At 42.3% G+C, this 18,699-nt stretch overlaps 1 protein-coding gene and 1 long non-coding RNA gene across 3 annotated transcripts in view; one reads left to right on the top strand and one right to left on the bottom strand.

Moving 5' to 3' along the window:
• SEPSECS (Sep (O-phosphoserine) tRNA:Sec (selenocysteine) tRNA synthase) overlaps positions 1–7,557 on the bottom strand; it is a 38,998-nt gene extending 31,441 nt beyond the window's left edge. For both annotated transcript variants that reach the window (XM_037155513.2, XM_037155514.2), the window contains exons 1-5: positions 7,444–7,557; positions 6,493–6,647; positions 4,221–4,339; positions 3,743–3,901; positions 1,023–1,176 (exon numbers count right to left, since the gene is read on the bottom strand). In XM_037155513.2, coding sequence (XP_037011408.2) covers positions 1,023–1,176; positions 3,743–3,901; positions 4,221–4,339; positions 6,493–6,647; positions 7,444–7,557 — 701 coding nt within the window. The remainder of the gene's footprint in view (positions 1–1,022; positions 1,177–3,742; positions 3,902–4,220; positions 4,340–6,492; positions 6,648–7,443) is intronic.
• A 3-nt stretch (positions 7,558–7,560) lies between these two features.
• LOC119056916 (uncharacterized) lies at positions 7,561–11,792 on the top strand. The gene is made up of 3 exons (XR_005083973.2): positions 7,561–7,645; positions 10,889–10,976; positions 11,210–11,792. It is a non-coding gene; the product is annotated as an uncharacterized LOC119056916 (long non-coding RNA).
• The last annotated feature ends 6,907 nt before the right edge of the window (positions 11,793–18,699 follow it).

Here is an 18,699-nt window from a genome sequence, read left to right as displayed (position 1 = left end):
TTCATTACTGCCATATTATATCATTCCATGGATGCTACAAAAAAGTACAAAGTCAATATGGTTCTAGCAAATTACTAGGACTTTATTCAAAATGTTAAAAGGAAACTAAAACTTTGTCAAAACTTGAAATCTGGCTCTGGTTGGTATGATTCAGTGGACTGAGTGCCAGCCTGCGCACTGAAAGGTTGCTGGTTCGATCCCCTGTCAGGGCAAGTGCCTGGGTTCTGGGCCAGGTCCCTAGTTGGGGGTGTGTGAGAGGTAGCCAGTCAATGTTTCTCTCATACATCACATCTCTGTTTCTCTCCCTCTCATTCTCTCTCCCTTCTCCTTTCTCTAAAAATAAATAAATAAAATCTTTAAAAAAAGAACTCTGGAAATCTGTATTCCTATACCTAAGTCTATTACACTTTCAGAATAAAAATTTGGGGGCATCCTTTAGAAAAGTAAACATTTACTTTTTTTGTCATTTTGCTTTTATTTTCTTAAACATTGCATTTTTCTCAGAATGCAAAGACAACTACTGTGTACACCTAAGTGTACATCTAAATTAATCTTCCAATTAAAAAATAACCTAAGGGCAGTAAATAATTCTAAAATTTTCTGTTTAAAATCTGCACTACTGATAGTTCCTACATATGAAAACTAACTGTAAGAGCAAAGAAGTGGAGATAGCAATGAACGCAAGTAAAAACCCAGTATTTAGCTTAGAAACTTCTATTAAATAATGAGGGAAAAGATGCTAGATTAGAAACCAAAAAAGAGCAAGAAAACAGCTGCTCTGCATCTACTCAGGTGATAAGGGGTCTGCACACTTGGTACTCGTTGTTTCTCCTTCTTATATATCCAATTCTAATTTTCTCAAGAAATAATGCTGTTTCTCCACAAAGTCAATCTATTCCCTTAGAACAGTCCATTCATGTATTTACTGCCCAGTGTTACTTCACATCTTTGAGAATTAGTACGTGTGCATTTTATTTGAAAGACTGATGACACCTAAAGGACAACATTCACACATCACTTACCTGTCAGGCACTCGGGGAGCAAAACAGGATGTAGTGGAATGAACGCACAGCACATTATCCGGCCCAAGTTCCTCGACTTTAGCTTCCACCGCATTCAGGTCCGTGCGCAGCTCGTCGCCTTCTAAAACATTTTCTATCACCACAGGCTCAAAACCTGACCAAGCCAAGCAGAAATCAAAACATTAGCGTAAACTGGAACAAGAGGAGACCCCAGCACTCCAGAACACAGTGCCGTCCTACACAAGAACTCTACATAGTCATGTGGTCGCTGGACCCTCCTCCAGCCACAAAGACCCTCAGTACTGGGATGAGTCCAGGGCAGGCCGAAATACCGTGAGGGACAACCAGGCCACAGCTAGGACCACAGATCTATTTAGCACTTTGATATGACAAGATTAATTCTGGGAATTAAGGAAAACGAATGTTAAGTAGATACCTACAAAAGCAGTAACGTCATGGATGACGGAAAGGACCATGTAGTCCAGTTCAGTTTCAGTCCACAGGAAGTAAATCTACACATTCTCTTATGCTTAAGTTTATTTTAAAGTTCACTTTATTCAGAGATAAACAAAAATAATAACTCAAGTATTGAAAACAAACCACAATTGCCAACTTAGTGTTTTAACTCTCAAGAAAAGGGTAATGAATTTTAGTAGCCTAGGGATTACTGACTCATCTCATAGCTTACAAGTCCTTCTGTAACCTAAATAGAAACATTACTTCTCAATTTTTAATTGAACTAGTATATTTAATTATCATGTGATCAAATGTCCACCCAAATAATAACTATGTAAACTTGTAAGTGAATATTTAGGTGTCCATAAGCTTAAAAAGTTGTATAATGTACAAAGGACTTATATAACTAAGTACTCTGTGATACTAGTAAGTACTTAGGGTAAAAGTAAACCCTAGTGTTTAAGACTCAGAAACTGGATAGGAAATAAACCTGGGAAATTTTGCACATAAAGTTATGTAGTCACATCTTCAGTCCTCCCAAAGACCAAATCTAACAGCCAAGCTACATTCGTGGATTTAAAAACCTAAAGGGATTTAGAAGCCATTTAGCTCAACTCATTCATTTCAAAGATAAGGGAGCCAAAGTTCAGGAAGATTAAGTGGCTTCCCCGAGTTCACACTGCAAGTTGTAACAAAGTTAGGAGCAAGTAGTTTTCTTCGGTGTTTTGGAATCCACATCCAGTTGTCCGCATTTTATCTACAGACATATAAAACCTTTGCCACTATAAAGTCATCACTTCAAATATGTAATGCAGAGATGTGCAGGTTAATTCATACCTTCAAAGCTATTAAAACAAACACAAAAAACTTGACTTAAATAAGCAGCTTGCTGAGGACGGCTAATTTTCTATTTCTCAGATTCTCTAGACCCAACACTATTTTGGCTTTCAAACAATTAAAATACAAGCTTTTTTGAAGAATACAATTATGCTGCTTCCTAAGAATAGAGGTTATCCTGGAAAAGAATAAACTGTACATTGCAGTCCAAACCATAACATCTTTTGGAAAAAAGTTTTCAGTTTTTCAGTAATGCAATCTTTTCCCTAAATTTGGTTATCAATCATTTGGTTAACAGGATGTAAATTAACAGACTTGACTACATTATACCACTTAAAATAAATCAGCGTATTTTTAAAAGTTGATCAGTTTCTGCTATAAGTCCTTCTTATAAATCTCTTACATGAGTTTCTTTAGGATTACTTACACATATGCAGTTTAATTATGGCCCAATACTATTCACTTCATAGAACAGACTGAAGCCATTCAAAAATGACCTTAAATATTCAAATTTGACTTAAGAAAGCTAAATACTAAAATACCAATGTAAAGTTTTGTCTCACCTGAACTGAATGATATCTCTTCTCCTTGCACTTTGACTCATGATGATAATTTACGTGTACTCCACTCATGTATATTCAACCAACATTTCTAAGCACCCTTCATGCTCCAGGAATTACTGTCCGGTACTTTATATGTCATCCCACTTAATCCTCAAAACAATCTACTGAAGTGGCTATTCATAACCCCATTTTAAATAATGGGAACATATGATCGAGAAATTCCACTTTTGAGTTATGTATTTTGAATTCCACTTTTCAGAAGAATTCAAAGCAGGGACTTAGGCAGGTACTGGTGCACCCATGCTCACAGCAACATTATTCACAATACCCGAAAGGTAGAAGCAACCCAAGTGTCTATCAATGAATTTATGAATGAATTCACTAACAAAATGTGGGATACACACAGAGTGGAATATCAGTCAGGCCTTAAAAAGGAAAGAAATTCTGCCACACACTACACCATGGATTAAATCTTAAAGACATAAGTAAAATAAGTCCGTCACAACAGACAAACACTCTACTTTTGTGAAGAGCCTACAACAGTCAAATTCAGAGACTGAAAGCAGGATGATGATAGCTAGGGACTGGGAGTGGCGAGGACAGTGCAGTGACGGTTCAGTGGGCAGAACTTCAGTTTCAGAGGATGAAAAGTTCTGGAGGTGAATGGTGGTGATAGCTGCACAAGAAGGTGAGTGTCACAGAACTATACACTTAAACATGGTAAATTTTATGTGTATGTTACACAATAAAAAGAAGAATAGGAACAGGTTTAATTTCTTTCCATTTATCTTCCTTTACATTAAAAGTCCGAAATGTCTAACTGTGATATTGAAGACAGTACATACAACACTTCTCTTCTTTTACCTGCAGTGATCATGGACTTAAAGCAGGACTTCTGGTCTATTCGTGGCCAAATAATATACTTTGCCTTTGGTCTTCTGTGTCGTAATGTTAAGAAACACAGAGTTAGACTCATACCAGTTGCCATAGGCACTACAAAGCAACTGGTCACTGTATGGACACCTAGGAATAAGAAGTAAAACAGAAATTAGTTATTCCATTAAAAAAAAAGCATCTTCTTGAAGAAATTATATACTTCTAGCAAATAACAAGTTGTAGATTTAGTGTTTCTTCCTCTGTACACACTCTCAGGAAGCTCACAGCCAAATTCATCCTCCGTGCTTATGGCTGAGTTTCTATCTTATTCTAAATGTTTTTATATATATGTATGTCTTTTCAAAAGCCATTTATATCCTTTTTGTAAGATGCATTAATAAAGGAAACTTGGCAAAGGCATGAGGGGCTGGTCAGCCAAAAGTATTATGATTAACACAGCACTTACCAGCTATTTTTATGATGTCCAGGACCAAAGAATTGGTAATTTTGTTCAAAAGGCTAGAACCCGCAGCTTTTGGTTGCACAGCAGAAATGTCACCTGATCGTCCAATTCCATGAATGAACCTAAGCAAAAAATGAGCCAGCAACTAGACAAAAAAATTCAGTGTTCTAAGTAATCCACTGTATAAATATACAAATACAATAGCTAAAAAAAATACCAGGTGCAATAGTTAACTATTACAGATATATTTCATCAGCTATTATTATTATAAAATATCCTATTATTTTTAGGATATTTTTATAATATCCTAGAGAGAATCTAGCAGAAGGAATGGTCTGATACTTCTGAGTTAGATCATAAGAAGCCTTGAAGCTGCTACCAAGCCTCTTAAAGGGCTTGCTCTTTAGGGGCTCCCTCTTACAATCCACATGCCTTGCTGGGAGAAGCCAAAGCCACGTGGAGAGGCCACCAAGCTCCCAGCAATCGAAGTGCAGCAATTAGATAAATTGTCCAGCTGAACCTTCAGGTGACTACATTCTCCACCAACATCTGCTTGCAACTACATGAGAAACCCAAAGCAATAATAACCCTGCTGTGCTCAGTTTACCCACAGAACTATGAGATAATAAATGACTGTTTTAAGCCACTAAATTTTTAAGTGGTTTGCTGTGCAATAGTAGAAAAACAAAACATATGCTACATTAAATTCTCTTCTTTTCTTTTCCTTTCCCCTAACCAGAGAAGGGGGCTAAGTTCCAGTGGGGATGAGTTGATATTTCAAGTGTTGCCTTAATCCATTTTTTAAAAATCTGTGTGCATTGCCCTGGCTGGTGTAGCTCAGTGGATTGAGCTCAGGCCTGTGAAGCAAAGGGTCGCCGGTTTGATTCCCAGTCTGGGCACATGCCTGGGTTGCAGGCCAGGTCTCCAGTAGGAGATACATGAGAGGCAACCACACATTGATGTTTCTCTCCCACTTTCTCCTTCCCTTCTCCTCTCTTTAAAAATAAATAAATAAAATATATTTTTTAAAAATCTGTGTGCAAATCCACTCATTTTAAATTCGATGTTACACACTATTTAAAAATACCTCTAAATAGTCTTCAAAATCAAAATCTATTTGTAATTTACAGTAAAATAGATCAGAAATTCTACACACTGGAATTATCACAGAACATTAGTTTTACACTTCATTACCACTGAAACCTTATGTACAAAGAATTTCTTACAGTTGACCATTATCAGTCCATTTTTAACATGAATTTTTCACCCAAGATGTACATTCATTACCATTGGTTTTAACTACAATGGAATTTTTAACTGACACATATAACATCGTATTAGTTTCAGATATACAAAATAATGATTCCATACTTGTATATATTATAAAACAATCTCCACAAGTTAGTTTACATCCATCACCATACAAAGTAACAGATTTTTCTTTCTTGTGATGAGAACTTTCAAGGTGTATCTCTCAGCAACTTTCAAATATACTATAGAGTATTATTAACTACAGACACTTTGCTGTACCTTACATCCCACCACATACGTATTTTATAATTTGAAGTTTGTACCTTTTGATCGAACTAGAAGTTTGGTGGTTTGACTGAAATAAAATTGTATTACAGGATGGAAAATCTCACCATGATTTGAAATCATGGAAGACAGGAGTTTTTAAGAGTACACCTGTATTTCACAGAAAGGTTGGAGAATAGAGAAATGATTATATTTGGAATCGCTGTCAATTAAATGTTATTAGAACTGAAGAAATGCTTTTTATAAAAATATGAGTGACTTATTAAGCTAAAATTAAATTTAATATACCTTTTCCTACATCTATTGCAACAAAAAGCAAAGTGCCTATAAAATGGGAATCGGTTTAGATGCACATGAACAACACTTAAAGTCCCACCTATTAAGTCATTCTAAAAAAAGAAAAATTAAAAAAAAACAACTTGTGACTGCAGGAAAGAAACACAGAAGAAATCTGAACATGTTTTAAACTTTTACAAACACTAGGTTTACTGGGTTAACTGTTCTTAACGAAAATGTATAGCCAGCATGGTTAACCACCCAGAACCTGTCAAAAACTTTTACCCTACAATCTTGAAAAGCAACTACTCAGATGAAATTGTTGCATCGAGTTTACATGTCCATTTCCGTAAGGCAGTAGTAGGTTCCAGACAGACATTTTATAATCTAATATGATAAATACCGCAACCAGTGTTTTTAGGAGAAAAAAGAAGTGTTTTCACATGCTAGTTGAAAAAAATACCTGTAATGACGCCGAGCAACTAATGCCGACGCCACTCTCCCTTCCCTTTCTCCCACTCCGCAATTGCCCAGGAAATTGTTGCTATCCATGATTGCGAGTTCATGCAGGAAGAGTTCGAGTGTGCTTTCATCCCAACCGTCCTCTGGACATTTGCCCTTAAAACAAACAAATTACATAGAATTATAATTTAATCCTATTTTAGATGGTTTTGTCGTTCCCCAGAACCCACTTCAATTAATTTTAAAACTTTTTAATGTTATTTTGCCCTGCTCCTTGCTGTCTAAAATTCAGACAGAAATTGAGTATTATGAAGAAACCTCCAACAGGCAAAACTCTGTATGTTACACTGTATTATTACAATCACCTACAGACTGCGAGAGAATAAATGAACATGATGATTCACACTCGGGTTTAAAGCTGCAGGAAGTTAAGGTTACGGAAAACCTTATCTTCAGCACAGATTCTTCAAACCAGAGTGTTAAAACTAGAGGTTGTCAAACTTCAGTGAAATTAAAATTCGGAAATGCTGGCAGCAGGGAGACCCCGGATGTTCCGAGGCAGCACTGGGTTCGAGCGGGTACACCGAGGTTTACAAGCACGTGTTCCCCGTGTTCCCCGAGTTCTCGGTCGGAGGTGCGAACTTTGCCCTTTCCGTAAACAAGTAAACCAAGTGGGACTCCCACGCACTTCCGCGTCTCGAAGTTACACAAACGAGACTCAAAAGGTCGACCCTCACACACTCCCTAATAACTCTCTCTGGGTCCTGCCGGCTTTGGAGAGGTTGAGGAGCTGAGCGCAGCAAGTCCGCACACTGCACGACAAGCTCCGACAGCCTCCGGGGACCGCTCTCAACCTGCAAGCCGGAGCGAGGGACACAGGACTCAGCGGTCACAGGGAGCGGGGCGGAGCCGGGGGGCTCGGCGGCTGCGGAGGGACCCGACAGTCCGGTACCTTCTCCAGAAGCAGCCGTATGAGGTGCTCGTGCGAGCGGCGGGCCTCACAGCCCTGCCGCACGTACGCCGGCGACACTAGCCTCTCCCCGGCCGCGAAACTCTCCCGGTTCATCGTGCCGGTAGCAACTGTCGCGGGACAACGAGCAGTCGACACGAAACGGACACACGACAAAACCCGGAGTCAATGCGCCGCCTGGACGGTACGGCAAGACCTTGGGTCAAAAACGCGTCCCGCTCTCGCACATGCGCAAACCGCCTCGGCCGCAGCGCCGAGAAACCGGCGAGTTTGAGCATGCGTGGGGGTGGCAGCGCGTCCAGGGAGCATCAGAGGACACTAAAATTAGCCCCGCCTCGCTGCCTCCGATTGGTCTAGTTGACCCTAGGGTCTGAGAAAAACTGTAAGGAAGGACCTTGCACTTGTGCAGAAGGGCGGAGGGAGGTGGAAGGCTATGGCGTGGAGATCCCCGTAGAAAACATCTCCTACGTTACTCAGTGCCAGTCCTGTTGGATGGTGAGATCTGCGCAGTGTCTGCCTTCCTTGGACCGTGTTTCATGGGTTCTGGAACAGTTCCTCTTTATTTCAGACGTCTCACAAACTCTTATAAAATAGTAGTTCTTTACTCTTTTTCTCCTTTGAACTACAGAATTTTTACCCCTATCGCCCACTGCCTTCTGTGACAGAAATTTGTTGTTACACATATACACACGCACCCCGATGAAGCAAACTCCCTAAAGGCAGTGCATTGGTTTTTACTGCCAAATCCACCCAGTCCCAACCTCGAACCCTTAGAATAGTTCCCAGAATATAGTAGCAGCTAATTTTTTTAAAATACTGCTTTAATGATTTATGTTCACCAATCAACAACCTAGAGCTAGGTGCCAGAGATACAGAAATGAAAAGACAGGATCCCTGCTTTCAATTTGCTTGCAATCTTCGCCTTAGGTGGGTGAATCGACGGTAATTCCTGACATTGCTTTTGTCCAGGGATGTGCTACAGCCCATTTGCACTGGTTCACACTTACTTGCAAGTGCTGATTGTTAAATGTTCAATAATTTCGTGAGCAGGTTTTTAAATACAGCTGCTCTTTAACAAATAAGTGTACAATTAAGTTAGCTGTTACTTTGTTACAAGACTAACAAAAACAAAAGCTCAAACTCTTCACTTCCTATTTTACTACATTTTACTGTTGCCTATGATTTTGACATAATTCACATGGATTTCATCTGCACGGTGGAAATAGAATGTAACGTGTGCTGCTACACATCCCTATCCAACTTCCTTTTTGATGGCATCCTGTTGGTAGCTTGCAGTTGGCCGTGGTGGGAGTATTTACACCATGGAAATCAGCAAACATTAAAAATCAGGCCCTTGCAGGCGGACCCCCACCCCACCAGGAGTCAGTGGTTTAACATGTACTAACTTGACACTGTTCCTACTGCGTGTTGCTGGGGTATCCTGCCGTTTATGAGCCATGGTACTTGTCTAATAGAATTTCAGTTTTTAACCTTCTATCTTCCTTAACTAGACTCTGAGATCCTGGCTGATACGGCTATATTTCATATCTGTGTTCAAAGCACACACTGAACACATAATAGATGTTTGACCAATATTTGTTGAATGATGTAGACAATTTGAGAACTGTGTAAAACTACACAGACAGGTAAATTGCAAAAATAATGAAAATTTAGCTTGTTTCTAAAAAATAAGCATTAGCTTTCAAACTTCGAAAAAGTGGAGCTCCTATTGCCAAATATGCAACTGTTTTTACAAGTTTTCCTTTGGAAAAGCTCTCTGTGGGGGTGACTTTTCCCGAAAGTCCCCCTCCCCTGTCTGCCACGGATGAAAGTAAACACTACCAAGACGTGATCTGCTTGGGGAGGAGAGGTGGCCAGTTTCTCAGAGGAAAAAGGCCTTGAGCAGTGGCCAGTTTCTCAGGGAAAAAAGGCCTCGAGCCCCTTCCTCCAGGGGCTTTTATTGGGTTGCAATACACAGGAATACTGGGTGGCAAGGATCAAACAGTAGATAACATTTCAAAGAAATCTGAGGGTTTAGTCTGAGTCAGTGTCTGTCAGGGAGTTTTGCAGAAATTTTAGGGTTTCCTGCTCAGACCCTTAACATATGAATGAAATCACTCTTAGCAGAGCAGATTTCACAGGTTTTCCAGGAATTCTTTGTGATGCCAGATTCCCGCCCACCCCCCCTCCCACACACACACACACACACCAGGATCTGCTCTGGCAAGGCAAGGAGCTGCAGCCCTCCCCATCGGGTAGTCAGGCTTAAGTGGATTAGAGCCAGGAAGCACTTCTCCCAGAGGACATGAGGACTTGAGCTATGTCACATAGCCGGGGGGCAAGGGTCCATTGCTCGCTCTTTGTTGCAGCCCCCCGAGTCCTTCCATGATGGCCTCCCAAGTGATCAAGTCTGGCTTAGGGTACCCCTCCTCTGAGGGGTCTTACCCATCTCTGACTTCCGACCAAGCTTTGGGAGCAGGGAGGAAACTGAGGCAGTATTTGCTACCAGAGACAAGATTTGTCTCCTGTGGCTCTCATTCCGGAGGCCACTCGCCCATTCTTAGCCATGGTGGGTAGAGTTACAATTCCTGAAACCAGGCAGAGCTGTCCACAACAGCTCTCAAAGCTGCTTTGTTGATCACGTGCAAAAGGTGCAGAAATCCAAGATCCAGCTCAACAATGAATGCCTACACTAGGTTTTGAGCCAGTGGGTTTTCTCACACCATTCACCAGTCTTAATTTAGGAAAATGTTTGTTTCCAAAAACTAAATCCAGCAAGGCATGCCATCACTGAAGGATTCAAAAAAATCCAGGTGGTAGAGATAATCTCCAAAGAAGTGTTCCAAAATTTCTGAGTACCTACTATTTCTAACAAGTAGGACAGCATCAGAATAATTTTATGGTCTTTACAAGATGTAAAAGTAGGTCCAATATTTGTGGGTCTAAATTTTGCTTGTGTCACTAGTTGTACAGCCTTGGATACATTATTCATAGTACCTGAGCTTTGCTTTCCTCATCTGTAGAATAGGGACAAGGAGGGGATAGTTATGATGATTAAATGAACTCTAACTGCTCGATGACATCTTTGCCTCGATAGACTGATTATATAAGTGGGCAAGGGCCAGATGAGAACCCCAACCCACAGCCCTGGCAGCAAATAGCCTAGGAAGCCAAACTGAAACCCCCGCGGCCATCCTCCCAGGACAGTTAAAACATGGTCCATGACTGCCAGTTTTCCAGTGTTTTCACCTGCATCTAACCCAGAACAAACTGGAGAAAGCCAAATAGACCTGCCAAACCAATGACATAACATGCTCATTTCTACTTAGCCAATTTTCATCTTCCCTTTGCCAACAACCTCCAACCAGAGTACACCTGAACTTTTCCTCATTTTTTAAATATGTTTATTGATTTATTTTTTTTGAAGGGAGAGAGAAAAAATCAACGTGAGAGAGAAACATCAATTGGTTGCCTCCCGTTCGCTCCCTGACCAGGGGTTCAAACTCGCAACCCAGGTATGTGCTCGGACCAGGAGTTAAACCCCCAGGCTTTTGGTGTAGAGAACAGTGTTCTGACCAACTGAGCCACACCAGCAAGGGCTGAACAGTTCCTCAATTTCTATCCATAAAGCTTTTCCACTCCCCTGCCCGCCTGTGAGGCTTCCAAACGTAAGTGATGGTGACAAACTCCTTTGCTCTAGCAAGCTCTGAAAATCTGTTATTTCAGTGGTCTTTGTTTATTTCCACAGTTTCCCTGAAGACTCCATTGAGACAGTCTATCTGTCTATCACCATCAACCCCAGCCTTCAACCCAACGAGGTATCCGCAGAGGCCCCTTGTACCTTGCTGCCTGTGGCTTGTCAAGTGTGTGCCATGGTGGTATGTCAGTGCTGGGCATGAACTCTGCTGTCTTTGCATTGAGCTCAACTATTTATTCTAAGTTTGGTACCCAGGTTTTCTTATTGGTTCCCTTTGTTTGTCATCCTTGGTGGAATCAAGCTATTCCTTTTCATCTTTGTTGGCTCTCTTTTGTACTTCTGTTTTGAACTGTGCTGCCTAAAAGGGTTGTTTGTCATAAGAGGCAGAATCAGAGGGTGGAACACAGGCCCGGGCCCTAGAAACCTGTTGTTGGAGTGGCCTTGTAGACCAATCAGTTTGCAGTTCTCTCCAAACTGGTGTCCATCTGGACGAATTTTGTCGAGGGTAACAGACGAAACTAGATGAGGTCCCTGCTGTTTTAATTTTTTTTCCTGAGAATTTGCCTGTAAGTTAGAGAATGTACTCTAATTTTCCACCTGCTATGGGGCACAGATTTTCATGTCTGTGTTCAGAGGGGGCCAAGTGTCAGGAGGGGAACCTGAGACACTAAGAGCACAAGCGTCACTTTAAACTAGCTGTTGCCAGCTCTCCTGGAGTCCTCTAAGCCTAAATAAATCCTCTCCTCCTCCAGGAGAAACCACTGCTTCTCATCTGTGTTCTCATTACAGTCCTAATTTATGTGCCTAGCTCTCTAAGTGGTGTAGCTTCAGCAACAGGGATTTGAACCTTCAGTGTACACTCTGGGGGACATTTGACTTAAATAAATTTTTTATTCAATAGGCACCTTAAAAAAGAAGGGGAATTAAGATTTCTCAGGTGAATGGGAAGTAGTTTTTGAATGGTATGTAGAATCCTTCAAAAGAAATTCTGGTTCAAAAATTATTTCCCTAAAAAATTATTTGTCTGAAGCTACTGGACAATTGACCAACTTAGGCAACAACAAACTGGACTCATTTTCTAGTATATCCTTCCTCTCCTTGTGCCTCAGGTGCCTCCCCACATCCAATATCCCTCTTCCCCTTTATCCTTCTGATCTCTCTCTTTCCTCACCTCCATCAGCTACTCCCTTCTCTTCCTTTTGACCAGACCCCCTACCTTTCCCTAAAACTCTGTGAATACCACAAAATACTAATTGCCTGTAAAAATATATCTCTTGGATGAGCCAGGTATGCAGGCCCTGGTAGAATTTCAACTTCATCTTCAACCCAAGATGAAGTAAGGGCTGTGATTAAGGATCCTCCCTGCTTTCCAACAAGAGCAGCAACTATTCCTAAAAGAACTTAAAATTCTTTTGGGTGCATATGATTCAGGGTTACCTCACTTACATCAGCTTGTACACATGTTGGTCAGAAATTCAGATGCTAAATCGTGGCTGGCTGATTGGACTGTCCCAAAAAGGAATCTACAGGGTCTCTCTTTCCACAACAGAACTAGGGTTTAAAAAAAAAAAAAGACACTGGCCCTGACTTGTGTGGCACAGTTGGCTGAGTGTCATCCTGCAAAGCAAAAAGGTCGCTGGCTTGATTACTGGTCAGGGCACATGCCTAGGTTGTGGATTTAAGGCAACCAATTGATGTTTCTCTGTCACAATGATGTTTCTCTCCCTCTCTTTCACTCTCCCATCCCCTCTCTCCAAAAAAATAAGTAATTAAAAAAAAATAAAATGGCCTGAAAAGTAGGGCAAAATCTCCTAAAAGTAGTTTCCCAAAACATTTCCAATAAAAAATTTATTGGGCCATAATTCAATCATGCAAACAGAAAAAGATGAAAATATGGGAGATTTTTTATGATTGACTGAAAAAGATCTTCAGACATCATTCAGGAGTTAATGAAGGTATGAGTGTAAAAGCAGCTTTTCCATCTCATCCTGTCAGTGGAGTTAAAACTAAAACTGGAAGCCTAATTTAAAAACAGAAATTAAAATGGGAAATAGCACCTTTGCCTGAACTAAAGCACCTGTCAGAACATTGAGAGGGATTTAGAATAAAAGACAGACGGAATCCAAAATAAACTATGATCTTGCAAATCAAAGAGCCGGGTGGCCTACTTCCCAAGTCACCGTACCTAACAAGGGCAGTGTAGATGGTGTAAAGAGAAGGGACACTTGGAAAAGAGAACGTCCCATCTTACAAAAACCAAGACAATGAAAAGCCCTCGATTCTGATCAGCGTGGAGAAGGAAAACCTCCCGATATCCCAACTTACCCTTAAACGCTCAAGTTCAATAAACATAGCTGGTCAGCCTTATCACTTCTGGTAGTAGGGTGCTACTGTTACCACATTAAACCCCTCATTTTTGCTCAGCTTCTTCCTGTGTGTCAAATCACCCACATATTTTTTTCTATCTCCCAGCCCTTAACTGTATGTAACCTGGGGCCCTTGAATGAAAAATGTCTTCCTGTGCTGTGACATCACCCCTGCAGATTTAATAAGGAGAGGCTTACTCTGCAAATAGAATTGTAATATTAAATGTTCAACAGAGGAACTATTTCTTAACGTTCTGAAGAACTTTTCTATTCATAATCAAGTTGTGCCTGCCCCGAATATAACTTTGCCTTTCCTGTTACATTCGATGCACACCCAGATAATGGTCTTTAACATCGTACCTGATACTCTGTGGCCTTCAAAGTCCACTAACACCAAAAAAATAATCCGGGTGGAACCCAGAAGGTAGATAGATCCCAGTACCAAACAAACATCTGCAGTGTCTCTTGAAGTCAGAAGCAGAGAAAGGGTTCCACGCTATAGCTGACGGCCTTACATCCGAAGGTCTTCTCAGACCCTGAACTACCCCTTGAAAGACCAACTACGTCGGTCTTGCAAGTAAAGACACCAAATGGATAGAGATACCATTTTATTCAAGACCTCAGGACAATCAACAAAATGTTTATCCCTCACTTGCCATTAATACCAGACTTGGCATCAACTCTACCTGGAGCTACTTTGCTTGCCTTTCCCGACCTGTCCACCCAGGATATCACATTGCTTTCCATAATCATGTCTCTTAGTTTCCTTGGTTTATGACTATTTCTCGGGGTGTTTGTTTATTTTCCGTGACTACAAGTTTTGAAGAGTGTTTGTCAGGTGTTTTCTAGAATGTTTCACCACTGATCTTGCCAATCCTCTCTGTGTTCTCTATTTTTCTAATTTCTGGTCTTATCTTGATTCTTTCTTTTCTTCTATTTTCTTTGGGTTTATTTTTCTATTCCTTTACTAACTCCAGATAAAATCTTAGCTCAGAAAGGTTTGGCCTTTTTTTCTTTTCTGCTATACACTTCCCCCTACTCCCTTACTATCAACAAAACCAATCGTGGTTTCTGTGAAAAACTAATGGTGAAGTCAGAGGGCGAGTCCCTGTCCCGAGGCCATGAAAACTGCAAGAAGGGAGTGAGGATGGGGGATTGGGGGTAGGCACGTGCAAGTGCCCAGGGAGGAAGAGAAGGGGCCAGATTTTCAATGGGAGGTTTACAATGAAATGGTGTATACTCTGGAGGAAATCCTCATCCTCCATGACCCTATAAAACACTTGGTAAAATAGTTTTTTCTTGTGAACCCGCTATGGGATTATTAGGTCTATTGTGGAGATGCCTTGAAGCACTGTATCCTGCTGTAAAGGTGGGTGGAAAGTGAAGGCATCTCAGGCACCTGGTCCATCTGGCTTACACGAACATGAGCTAACCCTGAGCCTGCGTGCCGGCACTGCTCTAAGGACTTTACCTGCAGTAAGCCACCCTTTGGGTAGGTGTGATCTTCCTCGCCCCATTTTACAAGTGAAGAGGCTAAGCCCAGAGAAGCCACGTGAGACCACACGTCAGTCAAAGGAAGCAGCCAGGATTCACACCAGGGTGTCTGCCTCTGGAGGCTAAGCTCTTCACCACTTCCCCCCCGCTGTCAGAGACAAGAAAAGATGCCCGCCATATTGGTGCCAGGGCCCTCGGTGCTGAAAACCCAAAAGGCGTCACAGCCCCCTCGGCTCCATCACCACTCAGGTCTCCTCCGCGGGCCATCTTGTCAGGCACCCCTTTCTCTCCACCTGCCCCACCACCACCCTCTGTAATCCCCCCATTGCAGAGGACAACTGCAGTGACCTGTCTGCTTCTACCTTTGCGCATCCTCTTCCATCCCTGTCCAGTTCCCACTCAGCAGAGGGTATCCATCAAAGCACATCCTTCATCTGCTTGAAGATTCAACACTTTCCCATCACACTGAGCACACAGTCCAGACCCTTCACCTGGACTCCTAAGGCTCTGTAAAGTCTGGCCCTCATTGATATCGAGCGCTGCCCTCCCTTGCACTGGGCTCCCACCCGCTGACCTCCTTGCAGACCATGAAACTTACCAACTTTTCACTTTTCCCACCTCCGGACCTTCTCACCTGCTGTGCTTGCTGCCTTAAATGAGCTTCCCCTTCACATCTGTATGGCCGGTTCTTACTTTTCCTTCACTGTAAATGTCACCTCCTCTGAGAGGACTTCCCTGACTACATTATTGAAGTAGGAACTTAATTTGAAATAAAAAAAAACATATTTTTCAAATTTTTTTAATGAGTTGATTACTTTTTACCTGACTTTTTACCTATTCTTCCTAGCAGCTATCATGTGCCTGGCACATGGTGTGCATTCAGAAACATTTTTGGGTGAATAAGTGATAAGAATGGGTCCCGAGGATGGCTTATCATTTGACGGTTGATGAATAAACCCAGAAGTGGAGAGCAGAGAAAGAGCAGGGGCCAGGGATGAGCAGATGACACCTCATGTGATGAGGGTACTCTAACTTGAGGAAATGTTTCCCAGTGGCGATGCAAACAGACACATGATGACCACATCACTTTGTCATTCCATTCGCGTGTGTTCTCAGATGTTTGGGGTAGGGAAAATGACAAGTCTTTTAAGAAGCATGGCAGGATCTGGCTGTCATCAGCCTCATTAATGAGGCTGCTCGAGCAATCTAAAGCAAAGTAACTTCCACACCAAGGCCAAGCTTCAAAGAGCAGTTGGAAGGAAGAAGTGAGGGAGCAGTAGAATCTGTAACTAGGCTGTTCAGAGAAGTCTCCTGTGATTAGAAAAAGGGGGGAAATGCAGTAATTACATTTTGCTGAGACTCAGAGAATTCAGAAAGCATGGTCTCACCTTCATCTTCCCTTTTTCAGATGGAGAAAGATGAAATAAAAGTAGATGTGGATGTAGCAGAAAGTAATTTCAGGACTTCCCTGGGATGAGTAAAGCAATTCTCTCTCCAGTGCGGAGACAGGGAGGTAGAGAAAGCTTCCTCCAAGCGGTAAAGCTGCAGATGTAGTTATAAAGTGACAATACCCAGTTAAAAGCAGGAGCAAGAAAAAAGCTGCAGGAGTCCTATCAGGAGTCTGTGAACTGGCCCAGAGCCTGGGGCTTGCTGACATTTGAAAGAGACTGAGGAAGAGTTTCAGAGGCCTTGGACTTGGAGTTCTGGCGGGTAATGGAGCAGTGATAGCAGGAAGTGGTCAAGTAGTGGTGGGAATCAGGCAGGTGGGGTTCAGAGCCCGGCCCCTCTTCTTCCTCCTGCCTAAATTTGTACAAAATTACCCAGTCTGTGTAGGCACAGACCTCCTGTCTCTACTGCATAGCTCACCAGTGACAACACAGTGGAAAGAAGCTGGTCCAGTTTGCTCCACTGTCTCTCTAGGCTCCTGCTCACTGTCACGAGGACACAGTAAGAGTGAGGGGGAGGCAGTGACAGATGTCAAGGTGTCAGGGCAGCCTGTGAGACAGAGGGAGTGCTCAGCAAATGTGTGACCGTGATCTTTGCTGTTGCAGCCAGTCATTGCGGCGGAGGTACGACAGGAGACCCTGGGTGTGGCGAGTGTGCACTGGCTGGGTCAGCCTCCTTCTTTGGGCCTTCCAGAGGCTGGACAGCTACACACTCTCTTTTCCAGACTCCCTTCCAACGAGCAAGTCTTAATTCTAAAAGCAAGTCTGTCCAGTTAGATGTGCTTGCATGAGACTTGGAAGGTGGAGAACACGTCCTGCTTCTTTCAACTGTGTCGTCACTGACAAGCTACACAGTAGAGACAAGAGGTCTTTTCAGCCTCTCGGAGTCCATTCTCCAGCTGCCTGGGTGTCCAGAGGCAGTGTGGCTTCCTGATACCGTAAAGGCTGTCTCAGCAGGGGGTTCTGGACATCAGTAGCCCCCGAGTGGTGACCTCAGAGGTGATGGCTCCCCTGGTGGGTCAGTACTGAAGTGTTCTGGGTCATTTCTAAAGTCCAGTCTAGAGCCCACACCCGTAGCCTTCCCAGAGATTTGTAAGGATGTTATTCCTTACAGTAAGTCCCTTCTCAGGTCATATCTGCTTCCCACACTAAATCCTGACTGCTATACAAGGTGTCTCCATTCCTTTCCTTCACAGTCTCAACTGTGTACCATATTTCTGCAAGAGAAAAAAATTGGAAAGCATTATTTGCTTCACCTGGTAATATATTATTCTTCCTGCATTAGTCACACCTACAGAAAGACTGACCAATTACCCCATCCCTATATAACCAAGCCTAAGGCATTGTCATCCCCTGGTGACAGCTGCTCAAACTGCTCTAATGCTGGGACGTGACTAACCAGAGTCAGGACAGAGCAGACTTCACAATCCCAAACCAAGAGAGCAAAGCCCAATCAATACTGATGTTCTCATGGAATATTGAAAATGGAGGGGCTGAGAGGAAAGAATTTCTCCAGTGTTGCCGGAGAGATGGAGTGTTGATGACTCAATGTGAATCTTCCCGTCAGCCTGGCAGATTCAGCATTTTAATCTAGCATGACTCACCATGCCTCAGCGGCGACTATGTTACTTAAGAACGGCCACTCCCTTTGAAGTGGGCTCGGATCCTTTTTGGAAGAAGGCAGAAAGTGAACACACTCTGAAACCTTCTCCTCTTAGCTCCTTTCACTTCTGATAAAGCATTCATTATGCTGACCATCTGATATCTGAGCTGGTTCGGCTGTCACTGCTTTAAGACATGAATAAGGAAGCATTCTGGTTTGTTTGTTTGTTTCAGTCTTTTGTGAGTCTGAAATCATTTTATCAATGACTCCATTCCACACAGCCTGGAAACTGTTCCACTGAGAACTGAGAACTAACTATTTGTGAATCTACAGACTTGACTGAAAGTCTGAGCTCATCTTTGGGAGAAGCACATTAACCCTGAAGTCTGACTTGCATTCCCAGCAAGTGGACATTCACTCCTTGGTCAATTCCTAATTATCTTCCTGTGGCTTATTCAAAGCCATTTATTTCGATTCAACGAGGAGACATCAAAAAGGGCAGGTTCCAAGTTCCAGTAGATATGGGTTCAAATCCTGAGTGTGCAACATCTGGCTCTGTGACCTTGGACAAGTTACTTCATTTCTCTGGGTTTCATCTCCTAATATATAAAAAGGAGCCATTGAAATACTTAG

The sequence above is a fragment of the Artibeus jamaicensis genome, unplaced genomic scaffold (genome assembly GCF_021234435.1).
Source record: "Artibeus jamaicensis isolate MK-2021 breed Jamaican fruit bat unplaced genomic scaffold, CSHL_Jam_final contig_76, whole genome shotgun sequence".
Classification (NCBI taxonomy): Eukaryota; Metazoa; Chordata; class Mammalia; order Chiroptera; family Phyllostomidae; genus Artibeus; species Artibeus jamaicensis.
Note: the sequence above shows the minus strand (reverse complement) of the source record. Positions and strands in the feature narration are given on the sequence as shown.